Source organism: Taurulus bubalis, assembly GCF_910589615.1.
Source record: "Taurulus bubalis genome assembly, chromosome: 11".
Lineage (NCBI taxonomy): Eukaryota > Metazoa > Chordata > Actinopteri > Perciformes > Cottidae > Taurulus > Taurulus bubalis.
This window is the reverse complement of record NC_136599.1, coordinates 16,622,452-16,640,166: the sequence shown is the minus strand read 5'-3', so window position 1 is coordinate 16,640,166 and position 17,715 is coordinate 16,622,452. Positions and strand designations below refer to the sequence as shown.

General features: G+C 41.4%; 1 protein-coding gene across 1 annotated transcript; it reads right to left on the bottom strand.

Annotated features, from left to right (window-relative positions):
- Positions 1-4,975: 4,975 nt before the first annotated feature.
- ctnnbip1 (catenin, beta interacting protein 1) lies at positions 4,976-15,273 on the bottom strand. Its single transcript, XM_079225739.1, has 3 exons — positions 15,163-15,273; positions 13,356-13,446; positions 4,976-5,102 (listed from the first exon to the last, which is right to left on the bottom strand). The coding sequence occupies exons 1-3, from the start codon at positions 15,256-15,258 to the stop codon at positions 5,044-5,046; spliced, it is 246 nt and encodes an 81-aa protein (XP_079081865.1). The 5' UTR covers positions 15,259-15,273; the 3' UTR covers positions 4,976-5,043.
- Positions 15,274-17,715: the final 2,442 nt, after the last annotated feature.

The following is a 17,715-nucleotide window of genomic DNA, read 5'->3' as shown; positions in this document are numbered from 1 at the left end:
AATTATGTTGAGTCATAAGGTGGGAGGGAGAGTCTACTCCCTCGCTCCTGGAGTTGCCGCACGCTCATTTTTTTTGTTGCTTTGAAGATGAAAGGTGGAGCTGATCACATTCATTTGGGCTGTAAAGTTATATCCTTCCTCTCAAATGTATGGGGTGGAGTTATTTTAGCGCCGGGTCAGGAGAGTTCGAACTTTCGTCTCAAAATAAAAGCCTTTCTTCCAATTATGTTGATTTTAAACTGTCAAGATATTCGAAATACTCAGCTCAGCAGTCCAGTTATATTTCAACTTATCTGAAGGAGCTATTTTCTTCTGAATTGCCAAATATTGTGATCAGTGGATTTTTGTTATGCTGTCCAAAAGGTCTGATCAGGTATTGATAGTAAAATTCCAATAATTGGATAATGTCCTTCCTTACATGTTAAGCAGAGACAGCTACCTGGTTCCTGTGTACACTTTTACAAACAGAAGGAAAAAGCTGAATATAGAAGTGGAAAAACATAACAGTATTTTGGAAATATGGATGACGCAGGACTGAGTTGGCTGTTCACATAAAAAAAACATTTAAATTTGAGCCTGAAAGACAAGAAAAATAGCCCTTCAACAGAATAAACTTTAGGCTTGTATAATTTTCTTTTCTTTCTGTTGATATTTCATGTACAATTTATTCGAAATTTGCCTTACAAATACTTTATTTTAAATTGTAGAAGTACATTTTGGTGTTACAGGAATATATTTGATATATTCTGACATATTACATTCTATTCTATATCCTATTCAGAACAATCTGAATAATCACTTCTCTGCAATTCATCCATATGTGCAATACTCACATATATTTATACCCCCAATATGTAGACATCGGGTAAATGTGATATTTTTGCAACTGTTTGATGATATGATTGATGGTATAGCAGTATTGAAGCAGCCCATAGACACTGTTCTCTGGAAAGGAGCTTTTCACGGCCTCTCCAGCATACAGTGTTTGATGCTAATAGAAAAGAATGGAGAGACACTTTAAATTTCATTCACACTTAGAACATGGAAAACCTGACTTCTCAAACACTATCGCTAAAAGCGATCATGCGTCTCCCTGTTCTAAAACTGCACACACACACACACACACACACACACACACAGTTGCATAACGGGATGTGATAGTGGTGGTGGCAGTTATCAGCTGGCTCGTGCTGTCTGCAGAGCTCTGGGTCTGATCTGTCTGCCATCGGATAAACACAACGTCAGAGCTCACGTGTACCGTGAGAGAGGGAGCTTATGTGGAAGGAAGGAGGTGTGCATGTAATCATACCAGGATCCGACACGGAGGGTTAGCGTTTGAATACTAAGCAGCAACTTGTTCTAGTGAGAAAGTTTTCACGTCAGTTACTGTGTAAAGTGGTGCATGAATATTGAAAAATGTGCCAACAGCTGGCGTGTTATTCCCAGAGCTCCCTCCCCCGAAATTGCAAGGTTTTCATGCATCTGTGACAAAAGGCATGTGAAACGGGGAACAGATGTTCATCATTAGCGCAGGAGAAACATGGAGCACCGTGTCCCAACTTGATGACCAGTCAGCAATTTAAACATCTGCCCGAACACCTGACTGGAAAATGTAGGAGGCTGTGGGTTACTGTCAGTTTACAAGAAAAAAACTGTGTTTTTATGGGACGAGTGGATTTAGTAGTCCTTCGACGTACAGTGCATGGCTGTTAGTGTGATTTGTGTCGCTGAAAGGCCGAGAATGTTCGTCTCTGAAGGAAGTAATGTGCATGAGAACTAACATGTAAATGATAATTACATGACGAAGAAATCATAAACCTCTTTTTTAAACAAATTCCATTGCCAACGCCCTCAAGGGCCTCTTTCTCGCTTGTTCCGGAGCTTTTGACCAGATCACACTGTCTTCACACTTTCCATAAACCTGAACACTTTTTGGGTCATCTACAGAAATTATATTACATTCTATAACACAAATTTATAACAAATTATATATTTGTAAGCTCAGAACAAGTGGATATTATCAAATATGCAGATGTCTTTTCATACAAACTGCATTGTTCACTTATCACACTGAACAAAAGGATAATTTTCTTCTGCACATACAGATGAACAGGAACAAGGAATACATGATTTCCTCCCCATCAGGACTATGATGAATACTTTCTCACAGCATTATCTGAAGACAAGCAGCCATTCCATCAGTTTCTCATTTCTTGCATGTTTGACAAAGTTCAACTTAATAGCGGCGAAAAGAAGGAAAAGTAACCTTTCACTGTTTAAAATATCTTTAATGGTTCAGTTGGTATAGGATTTGGAAGCATTAAGTCAAGACATGGTCAGCAGCCATACAAAACAAAACCAACTAATCAATGTCGACTGAGAGGAAAATAAAATACAAAAGCAACGCGAAAAAGAACAATTAGGCAACATGAAGTCATCACAGTAAAAAGATACATCGATCCTAGTCAAACTCAACAGCATGCTGAAAATCAAAACCGGTTGCAAGTTTAACGATGATCTCACACACACAAACACACTCAGACAGACACACTCGCTCGCACGCACGCACGCACACACACACACACACACACACACACACACACACACACACACACACACACACACACACACACACACACACACACACACACACACACACACACACACACACAACTTGAATGAAGGCTGAAGAACAACCTCGACAGGTAAAATGTACAGTAAGACACCTTTTAGAGAGAGAGAGAAAAAAACAATGCATAGACAAATAAAGAACAATTTAAAACAAGAGTAAACATAAAAAGACGAATGTCTTTGCCGTAGGCGGACAGCGTGATAGATCTGTTGGCTGATTACATCGCAATGATTACTGAAGACATTCAAACAGAAGTTATTGCCAACAACAAAAAATGGATAACACTTTACCCATACAAAGAAATGATTTTTTTTTCTGAAACATTTTAAAAGAGCAGGAAGCTTTCACAAACGTCAAGAACGTACGAAACAATGGTCAATGTGCCGAGGATTCAGACCCTCGGCGCCACTTGGATGAACATTATAAACCACGAGGCAGACATGCTTGGCTTCAAAACATTACGTTACAATTATTTTAAGTTATACAAGTTGACAAACTGTACTTAAAATACATTAAATATAGATGACGTCACTAGAAAAACCTGTTGGTTGTTAACACATATTCATTTGAGCTTTTCCAGTTGAGTCAATTAACACATTGAAGATACTTTTTTTTTTTAAATCACCGAAGGGTTACAAAGTTTTCTTTTATCCATTGAACCAAAAAAAACATCTCTGCCCTAAATATCAAAATGCATGTTTTTGCAAATATCCCATTGATAATAGTGCAAGAGATACAGTACAGTCAGAAATAGCACACAGCCTCGATGTTTGGCTTCCCGTGTTTAGTCACAGACGGTAACAAATTTAGAGTTTGTGTGTTTTAGTGTGAACAAAGAGCCACTGCTGATGACATTAAACTATCTACTGGTTCTCCATCTTTAATGATGTGTTCGAGGAAGTCAATTCAGTAAACAATAAATTACAACTACAGCGTCTCGTCTCTTATCAATTTTCTTAAATCATTATGTTAATGTTATTTTACAGATAAAAAAAAAAGAATAATAAAAAAAATACAATTGGCACAATCAATTTTTCCAACTATCTGTACAATAAAAAAGGTTTTACATGTCACAATAACCCAAAACCAGTGTTTGTTTGGGGAGAATGTGTACACCTGTGTTTTATGTGATTATGTCTGCTAGTGTCTTTCATTTTTTTTGCACCTTCCTCAGAGAAAAGCCTTGCTGCACTCGCAACAGCCTATGGTTCAAAATAAAGCAGCAGAAGAACAATGGGGGCCTCATTTATAAAACTGTGCAGAGATTCGTGGAGAAGAAACCGGCGTGCACTCAAACATACCGTTCCCTTAACGCAGTTTGTCACGAGGCTCGTGATCCTGCTCCGTTTTAACACTTTTAATTAAACATGAATGATTAATGACAGGCCTGTTGTGAGTGTTAACGCACACATCAATCAGGAAATCATTCTAGTATTTGCACGTGTAGAAAAGATCAGACTGCAAATATACAAAATTAAAATTAGGTCTTTAGTCAGTTAAGACTTTTTGGCCACTAGGAGACAATAAGCGCATCTGGGTGCTATGACTGACTTTTTCGGCTGCAAGCAGGTGATAAATAAACAGGCCGGAAATTGATATACTGTGAAGTTAATTGTCTGCGAAGTGTTATGATTACATCAGTTTTATATTTAACTGCTTGGCCTTCAGCATGTAGGTTGAAGTAGACGTGTCGACGCTCTTCAGAAGCATCCCAACATCTGGGTGGGAGATGGCTAAGCATCTTTCACGCCTCTATTTATACACACGGAATGTTTATAAATGAGGCCCCTCGTGTGACAGAATAAAAAAGCCTTTATAACACGACAGCTAAATCAAAAACAATTTCAGCCCCATCAGGGTAAGCAGAAATAATTAAAAATCTCTCCCCTAACACGATCAATCGTCACACTCGCTGCTTGACCAAAACTATATTTCTCTTTGCTTCAATCAGCTGCTGACTGGTCACTTCCTCCGGTGACCACAGCAGATAGAACATGTAACACTGCCTAAAGTCTCAACACAGACAAAATAATACAAAACAAAACCAACCCACCCAAAGAAAACAAAAAAAACAACCTACATTTGATATTCATCCACACAATCTGTGAGCGTTTTCACTGACTGCCTTGTTGCTGAGGCTCAACCCACAGCGAAGTACTTGAGTGCCTCTCAGGTAATGGTGCGCCAGCTTGTATGAGGAGGAGTCAGGGATGAAAGAGCTGGTGGGGGGTTGGGGCGGGGCCGCCAGTTCCGGGTGTCTCTTCCCCTCCTCTCCTGCCCCCCCCCCCCACCCCCACCCCCCGGGTGCCCCTCCTCTCCTGAGCTCATCAGTGTCGTGTTTGTGGAGTTGCTGTGGATCACGTGCGGGAAGGGGTTGGGGGGTGCAGTGGGGTGGAAAGGGGGGCCCAGGGTCACTGTCGCCGGTCCTCCGCCTCTGACCGCGAGAACGCCATCACCACGTCCTCCGCACCTGAGAACCAAGAGCAGATTGTCAGGTTAGTCCTCCACACAAGTCGCGGTTGTATTTAAACGACACAGACGAAGATATTAACCCAACGTGTTCTTATGCAACAGGAAACATTGCCACAAAAACATCCTCAATATGAAAACAAATGACAATATAATTTACTGTAACTGTTGTAGATGTTAGGAATTAGGGCTTTAAAGAGAATGAAATGTTATTGTAGAGGCCAAAATCTGATTCATAATATAAAATGCTGATTGTGTGAGTTTTTAACACTAATTGTGTCTGAGGAGTGTATTAGTTTGAGCTTTTGACAATAGATTTACTTCCATGTCTAACAGGAAATGTCCCATCTCTTTATATCCATACTAGGAGTGACCTGTTATAGGCAGTTAGATTGACAGAAACACAGGAGACTTGCATTCATAAGGGGCTTACATTAAGTAATCTACTGGGATCAGATTTAGCTTTTCTGCTCACATTTGTTTTCACAGAAAACACAATGGTGTACGGTTTGAGTAAAGGGCATAACCTTTGGTATGGACCAGGTTATTATTTTATTTAGTTAGAAACAGTCATATTACACAGCCTTTCTATCTGAATGTTGGTTGAATCCCATTAAATCTTCAACACGTTATGAACTATTAACTTGTGATCGGATCATTCAAAAAACACATTTTTGTTAGTGCAAAGTGAGTGAGAGTTTTCTACAGGTCATTGGATCCTGACGGTATCAGTTGTGACTATAAACCCAAAAGCATTTCATCTATTTCATCTATTGCCAAGGTCACATGTTGTGGAAACTTAGCCACCGCCCGCCATCGCAGCGCCCCGACAGGAGATGCTGTGACACACAGAGTGACCTGCTGACGGCAGCATCCTGCTCTGTCATGATAACACCTACATCTAAGGCTTCAATGCCAGCTGCAGCTCAGGCTGAGTAAACAATACTAGATACCAGCTGATGATGTTAACCTCGCTAGGCTCTGGAAATAAGAATCAATGAGCACACAGAAAAGAGACTAAAATGATCAACAGCACACAGGGTTGGATTTCTTCTTTCTCCTTTTGTGCATCTTTCACTTTCACCAATTTAATGAAGACAAACCGATAATTACAGTCTCCTATGGGTGGAGTCTACTAACGGGTTCCCAGCTACACAATAAGACTGTCAGCAAGCTTTTGTTTAAATAGGAATTACTCAGTGTGTGGCCAACTGTGATTCATTAAGTCATTTGGGCCTGTCCACACCTGCTGAGAAGGTTTGTCTCTGATAAATTATAACCATTTTCCAATTATGCTTGCGTAAGATAAAAATATTACACAATGCTCTTTCATCTCCTCATATATCCAACTGTTTTTTCATATTGGCATTTTTGGCAAGGACGTGGCAAGTTTCAATTGGAGTGTAGACTCTGAAAAAGAGAGAGAGGTAAAAAACGCTCTTGCCAGATGAAGTAGTAAAGCATTAAGTCTCTCTTGCACTGTCATGCTCGGCAGCCTGGTGAGATGCATTTGCTTCTTGGTAATGGAAGGAAATTGATCGAGACCACAAAGCACCTACTGCAACATCTCGAGTCTCCTCAAACCCTTAATTAAAAACGCATCGCTTAAAGACGGAAGTGGCAAAGGACAACTTGGTGCCGACAGTACCGTAAGCGCGATGATGCGTCGCAATAAAAACACCTGACAGGTGACGAGCACATAAATATTTTTAACACCGGTTTCCACACCTTTGCAGACAGTTTTCAAACAGCACCTCGTGCACGTCTGTTATAAAAAAAAAAGAAACGCGCCACACAACAGCCCCTTAGGTGCTTGTTGGATTTAATTATTGTGGAGATATGAAAGTAGGCCAGGGGCTGTGAGCCTCCACATGTATTTGGCACAAAGGGCGGACCCTTCTCATCAGACAGCACAGACCCTCCAAACACAGAAGTGTGAGTTTCGCTTGGTTCTCCCTACGGGGAAGATGATTTCCATGTTTCTTTTGGGGAAGGGAGCCTGTTTATATGAACTCTCAAGTTCCTCTTGAAAGCTCATTGGCCATCCAAATGTTATGGGAAAAAGGAAGCCGGAGAAGAAACTGGAGATATGAAAGTGACAAAAAAGATATTGACACAGACATGCTGCTCGACTTCAGTTCATAACATGAATCTCATCTGCTTTGAGACAGCACAACGGGATAATGATGCTTGAACAAGAGACAATTACGCAATGGCACAGCTGCTGAATAGCACTTCTGTTCAAGATGATGTTTTTGTCTCAAGGACTTGCAATAACACTCATTTATCACTGTAAAGCCTGTCGGTGTGAATAAGATCACCTTTGTGTAACAGGCGGGTCAGAGGAAGGACACGTCAGACACTGAGCAACTTGAGCCCAACGACCAGCAGAAATGCTCTCAAAATACATCCACAGAGCGGAGCGGGCTATATCTGTTTTACTTTGACGGGGAGTCATGTGCGGACCTCGCCCTGCAACACACACACACACACACACACACACACACACACACACACACACACACACACACACACACACACAAATAAACAAGCCTTAGCCAACTAGATGGAGACGTCAGGTCCCTACAAGCTGTTGCCTAGCAACAGATAAAAATCAGCCTGCATCAGAGGATGCTGCCTGTGAGCAGACGGCTCGTTGGTGAGGATGCGGCTCCGTGTCGGTCCGTTCTCCGGCCCCTCCCTCCGCAGTGCACTGATCCCCTTCTCATCCCGCCTGGTGGGGGAAAACAGAGCGGCTCCGGGCGACGGATTACACAAATAACAGCAACAACGGGCATATCATCCGATTTGTCCTCAATAAATACTTTGAGAGGAAGAAAATACCCCTCAAACGGACTTTACAGGCAAAGAACATAGAAGATAAAGTAAAACTACTTTTGATATATAGTCAGTCATGAATAATCATGAGTTGCATCCCGAAGCCTGGTCCAAAAGCAGCCAGAATGCCATATATTCACCAGAACTAATTCACAAGCAAACAAAGTCTTTCTTCTCGCTTCTATAAATCAATATGTGGCTGAGAAAAGGTCAAATTTAACTAAAAACACACAAAGTTCCACTGATACCTCTGTGGAAAAGAACGTGGTGAAATTAACCTAAAGGGAGTGTGTTTTAAGTAAAAAGCAGCTTGCTGCATCACTCAAGTCCCTTCTGTCTGAACAGAAGCCGCCACATGATGACTCCAGTGTTGCAGTGGGACGCACCGAGTTATTAGTCTGAGCAGCAACATCACTTGAGGTCACGGTCTGCAAGGGGTCAGCTGAGAGGACGCAGACATGCAATCCTCTCCTCGAAAACCACTTCAGGCGTGTGTGTGGTCCAGCTCAACGTGCTATCATCAACAAACACAGTGGGGCTACTTTCACACACATTTATGGGATGATCTGCATCACATAACTGCACACTACTTGCTAATCATTGAAGTATAAAGCTTTCCCATTACTTTCTGCCACTCATATAATTTTATTATCGTGTAGAATGTTTATCTTAATAAAATACAACCTAAAGAAGTGTCCCAAAAATAATTAAATTCAGTTATTTTAATAGAAAGGGTAAACATAATTTTCTTCCCTTCACATTTCAGAGATTTAACAAGCTTTGAAATGAAGTTTAAGGCAAAGAGACGAGAGCGTAGTTAAGGAGACGTCTCAGTGTTTCAGTGATTTGGGAGACGAGTCACTCCATAAAGCTGAGTCGTTGGCTCTGATTCATGCTGCAGTGACAAACAACATAAAGTCAGAACCGATACCACTCATGCCCGGCCCGAGTCGCCAAACAAAGGCGGGTCCTTACTGTAACATGGCTTTCGCTTGAAAAAGTGAGTTTAAATATTGCACTGTACCGGATTGTAACATAGGGTAAAAAAGAAACAAGATTGTGCGTCGACAGGACACGGCTGCAGTAACAGTTGAAACAAGAGAGTGTAATATCACACTACGGTTGTGTAATTAGCACTCCAGCTTGCCTCCCGGTCCCATAATGACACCTGCTCCAATCTACCGATGCAGCACGTTGCAGCGACACCAAAACCCCACAGGAAATGGTAGCTTTCCTGGGACAACTGAGGTTGCTATGGCAACCCCATCCATCCTCTTTTGTCGAGGACTTCAGACGTCCTTCTGGGGAGGAGTAAACTTTCCTTGTCAAGTTAGACAAGATAACAAGTCCTGAAATTGCTGGCTATGTGTGCGGCTCTGACAAAGTCTATTGTTCAAAGTGACGCGTCGTCGGTCACAGAGAGCAGCCCGACTGTAAAGACAGAACCTCTGTTCTCCCCATATTGTTCTCTAAAAACTCTGCACAACAGCCAGTATTATTAATCCAAAAGGAGCAAGTTACACTAAAACAGAGCCCCAACAAAACAGGCCTGACTTAATGAGTTCACACTTCATATTCAATCACAATCTCAGTGTTGAAACGTAGCACGCTGGTCGCCCTCCGCTCCTCAGCCACATCAAAGTGCTTCAGCTAAAAAAGCTGAATGAGAAAGAAGCTCCAGAGCCTTTTGGCTGAGACTTTCAATTTTGGCCTGTTTAAAATTGCAAAACAAAATTATGTATTTGCATGTATGGTAATCAGCCAATTAAAACATGCAAAAATGCAAATTCCATGACCCATAGACATAAAAGAAATATGAGCGGCAGCCCCCCCTTGTTTCTTAAAAAGGAGAATTACATTCGACAGCTGCGCAGAGTTTGAGGGAATTCAGGGATTGAGCAACATTTCAATCAGTCCGATCACATGTGACTGACAGATGAGGCGGCAAAACCTACAAATGTGTTATCAGAATACGCCAAAGCTGACAACAGCAATAATGTTATCCATCTGTCATATTAGCTTTCGTCCGCTCGCACACCTACACTTCTATCTAACATTTCCCGAATACAGCCCGGCCTTGACTTGGAGTGATTCATATTTGAGTGCTTTTCAACAATGGGATAGTGCCCTCAGTGCCCTCTATGCATGCCGCCACTCGATCGATGAGGCGGTGTCTGACACGTGACACGATGGCTGGATGCTGAGATCCCTCGAGGACACGGGTATCGGAGCATCCTCCATCAGCATGTCCAGGCTGTCCTCTGTCTCACACGGCTGGATATTGTGGCTGAAAAATCCCTTTGGTCTCTGACCTTTTAAGCTCGACAGTCTAGAACCACAAATAAGTTTTAATACTTTTTTTTGAGAAAAAAAAGGATATTTAAAAAAAAAAAAAAAAAATCACTTTGATACCATATTTTGATCATAACTATGAACATCCAGCATGATATGAGCCAGATTCCCCAAAAATGCCTCCTCGAGCGGTCCCCGAGTTTTTCAAACTGTATGGTTCAGGTACTAATAGCGGGTTTGGAAGGATTTTTGATTGCTTTGTTAGACTCACACAAGCGCGTAGGGTTACGGAGATGTGTGTTTTATTGAAATCCGACTTCGTAAGGGGTACTTATTAACGTGTTAGTGAAACGTTACGATCGGCGCAGCAAGTTACGGCGTTTACGTAATTAATTAAACTTAACGGTTACTTTTTTAAAAAACATAGCTCTCTTCTCACAAGGGTTACGGTATTGTAGCAATTTTAATGAAGTTGAACAACCTTTTGGTTGTGGAGATAATTAGGTTTCCGTTTTTAAAAACAAGATTCTTTTTTTCTGCGAAAAAGAGGCACTGGGGGGCTTGGGGCTAAAAATGGGTCAGATGGCTCCAATAATAACAATAATAATAATAATAATAATATCCTAAATGCTTTTCCAATTTGACAAAATTCAAACAACTCGTATTGTATAAGGAGAAGCCTATATAAACCTTTAAAAGTAGCATACTAAACTGTATTATTTGACAAGCTGAAAGGGGTGAGTCATCCACTCCAAATTATCATTTTTCCAAACAGCAAGCTGAGAAGCAATCATAGTAAACAGTGTGCTTTTTTTTTTAATTATGAGAAGTGATTAGCTTTTGAAAACAGCTTTGTCGAATGGCTTCAAAAGCAGTGTGGATTTTATGTCTACAATTCAAACTACTGGTAGACATTTTTCAAATATATCTTAACTCAGAATGAAGTGGATGATGTTATTATTTGAAATCATCTTCCCCAATTAGGAAAATATTAACCTGTTAAGAGAACATTAAATTAATTGAATCTACTCTACCAGACCCGTAGGCAGTCTGAAGGTGGAACTGCTACGAGCAGAAACATCAACGATGCAAGATCAGACAAAGAAAAACAACCTTTGCCTGGAAATCTGCTGGCAAGTCACAGACAGTGTCTGCTGTATCGGCTGCACTGTGATGGTCAACTGGGACAGACAGACTACTACTGCATACAGAAAAGTGAGGGGAAAGGTCTGTTGCCATTAGAATGAAGAGTGAACAGAGTGAACCCCAGAGAGTACAACCTGCTTTACCTCCACACTCATGCCATATACAATTAACACATTGAAATTCAATGTTAATGTCTTTTCCCCAAAATGTATGAATATAATTTGCACAATTACCTATATTTTGAACAGGAATCAAATAAAAACTCACTTCAGACTAAAGCTGTGCATCTGTAAAATTAAATTTTAAGAGGCACAATGACTGTGCAAGTTGCTCGGCAATTTAATGCGTCCTTTCATCTATTTCCTCTAAATGAGATCAAATAGTGGACTTTCCTTTACAAACTACCTCAAAGGATCCCAAATTTGCTGATACCCACAAACTACTGTCCTTCAGCGCTGAATATTTAGAAGTGATTAACTCTCACCTATCTACACGCCTAATCACAGTACTTTCGATAAGATGCACACCACAAATTATTTATTGGCACACTGAGGAGGTGGCAGGCTGCCAAATTACACTAAATGTGTCTATTTTTGTGATGCATAATGCATACAGAGAGCACCTTTCCCCAGTCCTATTTGTGCATAATTAATGAAGCTCCTCTTAGCAGTATTGATAGCATAGACGTGGAGTCCTGTATCTATTAAAGGGCATGAAGACAGAGGCAGATGGTATGCAGCACAAACTGACAGCTAGTGTGAAGTTTAAACAAACAGAAAACATCCTTCAAAAATGTATAACTTAAAAATCGGTGCCGATCTCACTTTAGGTGTTGCACTTTTCAAGACCTGATACCACCCTTCCCATCTGATGCAATGCTTCATGTTCTGCTGCTCGATGAAGAAACGCACTGTAATAATGCAATCCTCACTGCATGCCCATAACGCAATTATACGCATTGAAATTATAAAGATGCACACATAGTCCAGAATGAGCCTGAATTTAACTTCACAATTGTATTTGTATTGTCCGTTAAATCAAATATATTAAAATAAACAATAGAGAAGGACAACATGACAAAGTCACAGTGTCTTTTGCTGCCCTGTAAAATCAAATCCCTCTCCACAGAAAACCACATATTTATCAATTCAAACCATGCTGATTGTTGCGTTGCAGAGAAAGGACACGGACAAGGAGACATAACTCTTCATTGTAGGTAAAGTGTCGCAAGCAATGTTCCTGACTTAAAGCTCCCCTGAGGGACTAATATCAGAAGGGACACCGAAGGCCTGGGCCCCAGCAGGTTTACCACGGGAGGACAGCAGGGCCGCTATCTGACAGATGTGTTGGGACCGAGCCTGGAAAGCAGCTGATAAGTCGACTTCGAGAAAATATAATTATTTTAAAAACAATTTGCTGCAGCTTTTCCAGGTAACTGCAGTGTCACTCTCCACACACTCATCTAGCACCCTCTTGTGGTTTGGAAATGTAAAAACTGTGGCGCTTAAGAAAGCTCAACAGCGCCCCCTGACGCCCGGAAAAAGCATAACCATCGTCAATCTTACAACAGCCACAATGAACAGGGATTTGCTTCATCATATAAAACACATTAATAACTGAATTATTTCGCAGCCATTTGTGAGAGGCAGCGGTGGAAGCAGCGATGCCCTCATGCAGAGGGTGAGTCACTCGGTTCCAGTCAGCCACACTGTTTGCTGTGTGAGTAATCTTTCAGTGCTGGTGGGCCGCTGAGTCAGCGTCCGTGCACAGCCAGGCAACCCGTTAAGCCGGCTGGGGTTAAGGACTCAAGAGGAGCGCTGTGTGGAGGGATTTCCCCGTGTTTTCGGTCTGGGCAAAGTAGCTCTTCTGTGACATGTGAAGGGGGTGTTTGTGAGCTGATGTATATGGATATGTGTGAACCCTCAATAGCACGTTAAATGTGCGTGTCTCTGTGTTGGTGTGCGTGTCACAGCCTTACCCTGGTCTATGTTGTGCTGTGGTAGCTGGCTCATCTGACTGTGGACCACACCTGCGTAATTCCGGAGAAAAGCCTCTTCACTAGGCGTAAGCTGAAGAGTGAAAAAAAGCGACAATTCAAGTTTTCAGACAAGAACAAACCAAGTTTTTAAATCTGAGGGAGAACACACATTTGCTCTTCTCATAATAATATCAATGAAAATGATTCTCCCAGAGGTAGGAGCATGGTATTTTTGGATTTGGTTTTGAGTTAGAATTAGTTTATAGCCCGCTCGCTCCTCCGGGTGCCCAACAACAAGCTTCGCACCATGGGCTACCGGGCCTTTTGCTCGGCAGCGCCGTACCTCTGACTGGCCTAAAAAACGTTTTATTCAGGAAGGCATTTTTTACCTTGTGTTGATTCATTGTCAGCTTGTAATTTTGTATTATGGGTTGCTTTAACTATGTTTTTATTTGTTTTACTTTATATTGGCTCTGTGGTACTCTGTGAGTTTCTTTTGAAAGAAAAGTGCGTTTAAAAATGAAATTATTATAATTATTATTATAGAAATAATTGATATATTTCCCCCTCATTTAGAAAGAGAAAGCTGTGTTTTTAAGATTGATCGCAGAAAATGTTGTTCTGCTGCAGTGCCAACAATCACAAAGTCAGTGTTTCAACTCTGTGGTTTTAGCTTTCGGAAGCACTTGTTTGTTGCTTGGGAACCAACGCCTACTTGTAGAAAAAAAAAAATACTGTATAGTAACAAACCTACGTAAATACTTCTGTAAGAAATGGGTTCATATTTGACCTAGACAGACAATAGTGACTGGGTAATTACAGATTTTTGAGTATAATCACATAACACTTGTGCAACAGTAGCCAAAGAACTGCACTCTCTTGAACTTATGTCCGCACAGACTGAGCATTTAACGCATCAAGGTAAGAAACATGAATCGCTGATCAGACAGGTACGGAAACGATGCCTCGTTTCAGGGCTTTATTCTGCCGAAGCAATTAAACATTATTTATGAGTTGCCCAAATCCCAAAATGAAACCATCTGTTGTCGGCGTGCTGGAGCCAGATTGCGGACTGAGTCTTTCTGCTGCTCAAAAAGACAAGAGTTGTCTCTCTGGTTTTTCTGGTTTCTTTTCTACACAGGTTTAAAGACGCTATACATTTTTTTTTAAATCTGGGTATCTTTTCAAAAGAAAGGTTTGAAGGATGACAGGTTTACATAACATACTTGTTTCTGTAAGCTTTAGATTTCTCTGCTTCTTTGATCTTCAGAGGCTCCAAATGAGTTCATCTCTGCTCAATTCCTCCACAATGTCAATCAATACCTGAATTACTGTCACTACCTGAGGTGAACAGATAACACATACTTGGAGCTGCTATTTGCTCAGTTTGTTTGGTTTCCATGCTGCTATACAGTGAACAACAGGGGACTTCGATTGATTGAGATGGCCACCAATGAAATGAAGGATACAGTACTCACCTCTGCACCAGAATAGACATGTGTCTACACCAAAGCAGAGACAACTTGAATGGAGGTCTTATATATTGTGAATCTGTTTCGTTCACATGAAATAGTTTACTCTAAGAGACGATCTTTGGGCGTTTCCTTTCAAAGTAGGTCTGAAAGGTTCTTCTTCTTCCATCTGACCAATGACACAAACATTGTGACATAATGATGGGGTGCATGAGCTGGACAAAAATCTGCACTCAAACCAAATGTTTGCTGCTATATAAATCTGTTAAATGTGAATACTCAAATATAAAATGTCACATGGCCAGAGTTTGTGTTCGTCGAGACACGGTACTCACATTTGATCCCATTTTCTTCAGCATGAGCAGGACCCGCACTTTCTGTTGGACGTACATGTCTTCAGGAGACTTCCCCGGGGCCTCCTCGCGGTTCATACCCCCTGCTCCTGTGGCTCTGGACACACAAACAAATCCATGTTAGACAAAAACTGCACACAAAAAAGCTAAGCTACGCAAACACTCATATATACTTAAAGACTGTGGTTGTTTTAGCCAGACTATCCCACAGGCCATAAACCGACAGACTGATTTTTCTGATTGAGAACAATCACCTCTGCAGGCTTGAAAAGCGATATTTAAACTGTGACTGTTTCTGTTGCTTGTGTCTGCGTGTGTTCTTATCAGCTCGCAATCTCTGGTTCTGAAAGGTGAAGCTAATGCAGAAGTGACCACTGGCATTTTTTTGTGATCCAGCAGGGGACAACTCCTCTGGAAAATGACCTGACACTTGATTTATTGTCTCGGTAAACATGAACTTGTTTAAGTCTTCTTCAATACACCATTATGTTCATTACAATTTTCATTTTGAGTTAATTAAAAGTGTGTTTTCAGTTCAGGAAAGTTAATTGTCACACTTTAGTCGCCCCAAGATGTCTTGTTCAGAGGTTCAGTACTTTGCTCCACCAAGGACATCTCTCTCGTCAAGATGGCGACGGACAAAATGGCAAACTCGAGGCTTCATCGCGGCTGCCCACGAACCAATTGGTGATGTCACTGTGACTACGTCCACATGTTATACAGTCTTTGATTCTGACTGCATTTTAATATTCACTTTGAGGGCAAGACTGTTATATTATATAAATGAAGTGCTTATCACACAGTCTAAAAACAGCGGTGATATTATAAGTCTGAGGCCTCGTCTCCGTGCAGTCACAGTGTCGGTTTGGCACTTCACAGCGGGAATGGCTGTCATTAATATTGCATGGCAGTTTTCACACAGATCTCGCCCCTGCCTGCTCCTTCCATCTCATATTCTCCGTCTAACTAATGACCTATTTTCTCTGTCAGTCTGCAGAGATGCAAAATATATGCAAGGGGGAAGAGAAAAAGGGGGAGGGAGAAGAAGGCGATAAAAGGAGCTGCCAAAGCTAATGCGGATGACAGAAAAGGGATAGGTTCCGCTGCGATGGCGCACACACATCAAGGTCAGCTGTTGTCGCATTAGATCTCCGTTACAACACACCAACAAGATGAGGCATACAGTGCGGCTTGACATCCGGCCTAAATTTACTAATTGATATAGCTAAAAAAAAAAAAAAAAGTCTTATAGAGAAGAAAAATATATTTTAAAAGGATAAATCTTATCCAAAAACAACAACACGATTGCATGGAGAGAATATCAGTATGCAAGTCAGGATTTGTTCTCCCCTAAGAATCTTTCATAAAAAGCCAGAGGGAGCCACACTGACTATGATAGTTCTGGCAATTTATTTTGGCCTCTTATCTATACAAAGGACCACTAATGCATGTTGACAGGCCGTTTGATGTGGGGTTATATTTAATTGAGGAGCTGGCTCGTCGTGCCCACTTCCCAGAACCCAGAGGGGGGAGAAGGATGAATGGGGCACCTTTGGCCATTGGCTGGCGTTTGGGTGCCACTGTGAGCGAGTGGATTCATCCAGATCAGAGCTGCTGGAGCACCAAGCTTCTGGCGATAGTCCTTATAATTTTAGCAACCTTTGGTGGCTGTTTAGTGCGAGCAAATAACACTTGACTTTGTCTTCGTGTCTGTTTCCAGCCACAGGACACTGAATGCGGGGAAGAGGAGAACATTCGTTATTCACTTCCACCTGAGTGTCAGGCAGAGTTTAATTGGAGAGCCGCTGAAGTCTCAAAGTAACATGAAAAGACCTTGATGGTGTCAGTTGCTCAGGACACCGTCAGTGAGGATATTGGTTGTGAGGGTGAAGAGGGTGGCAGTGTCTTCATATCAGCAGCAGTGACACGTTTGATCAAGTTTCAAAGCTCCTTTCACCAGACAAATGGAAGAGCTAAGACTCAAGGCAGAGAGAGACCTACCAGCGAGACGACACACAGAATGCAGCTTGATATAAACTCAGGAACACTACTCGACATGCATCAAAAGCTCTCTGGGAATAAAACGGTCACTGCGTACGACTGGATAGAGAGTGGAAAGTGATGGAGAAATACTGTTCTCTGCAATCTGTCAAAAGGTGTCATCTTGTCTTGAGATATTTAAAAAAACAACAATGATGTACCAAACATCCATTGATATTCAGGCATATTTTGAGACATGACAATTTAACCATTTTCACATCCGCTCCCGCACAAAAGGCTGATATATATTCCACATTCATCATCTGTATAAATAGGCCTAAGGCTTTCATGACAGGCATTTCTGGTCCTCTGATGTTTGCGTTTGAAGTATAAAAACTGGCCATATTTAGCACCATCTCTGCCCAGGCTGCTGTTTTGAGAGTTGCAATTTGTATCTTCACCAGTCTAAAAAACACATTTTATCTTAACCCACTTTCACAGCAATATATCTGCTATAAGAAGCACAAAGGTAGTGTTCAAAATCCCATAGGAAGG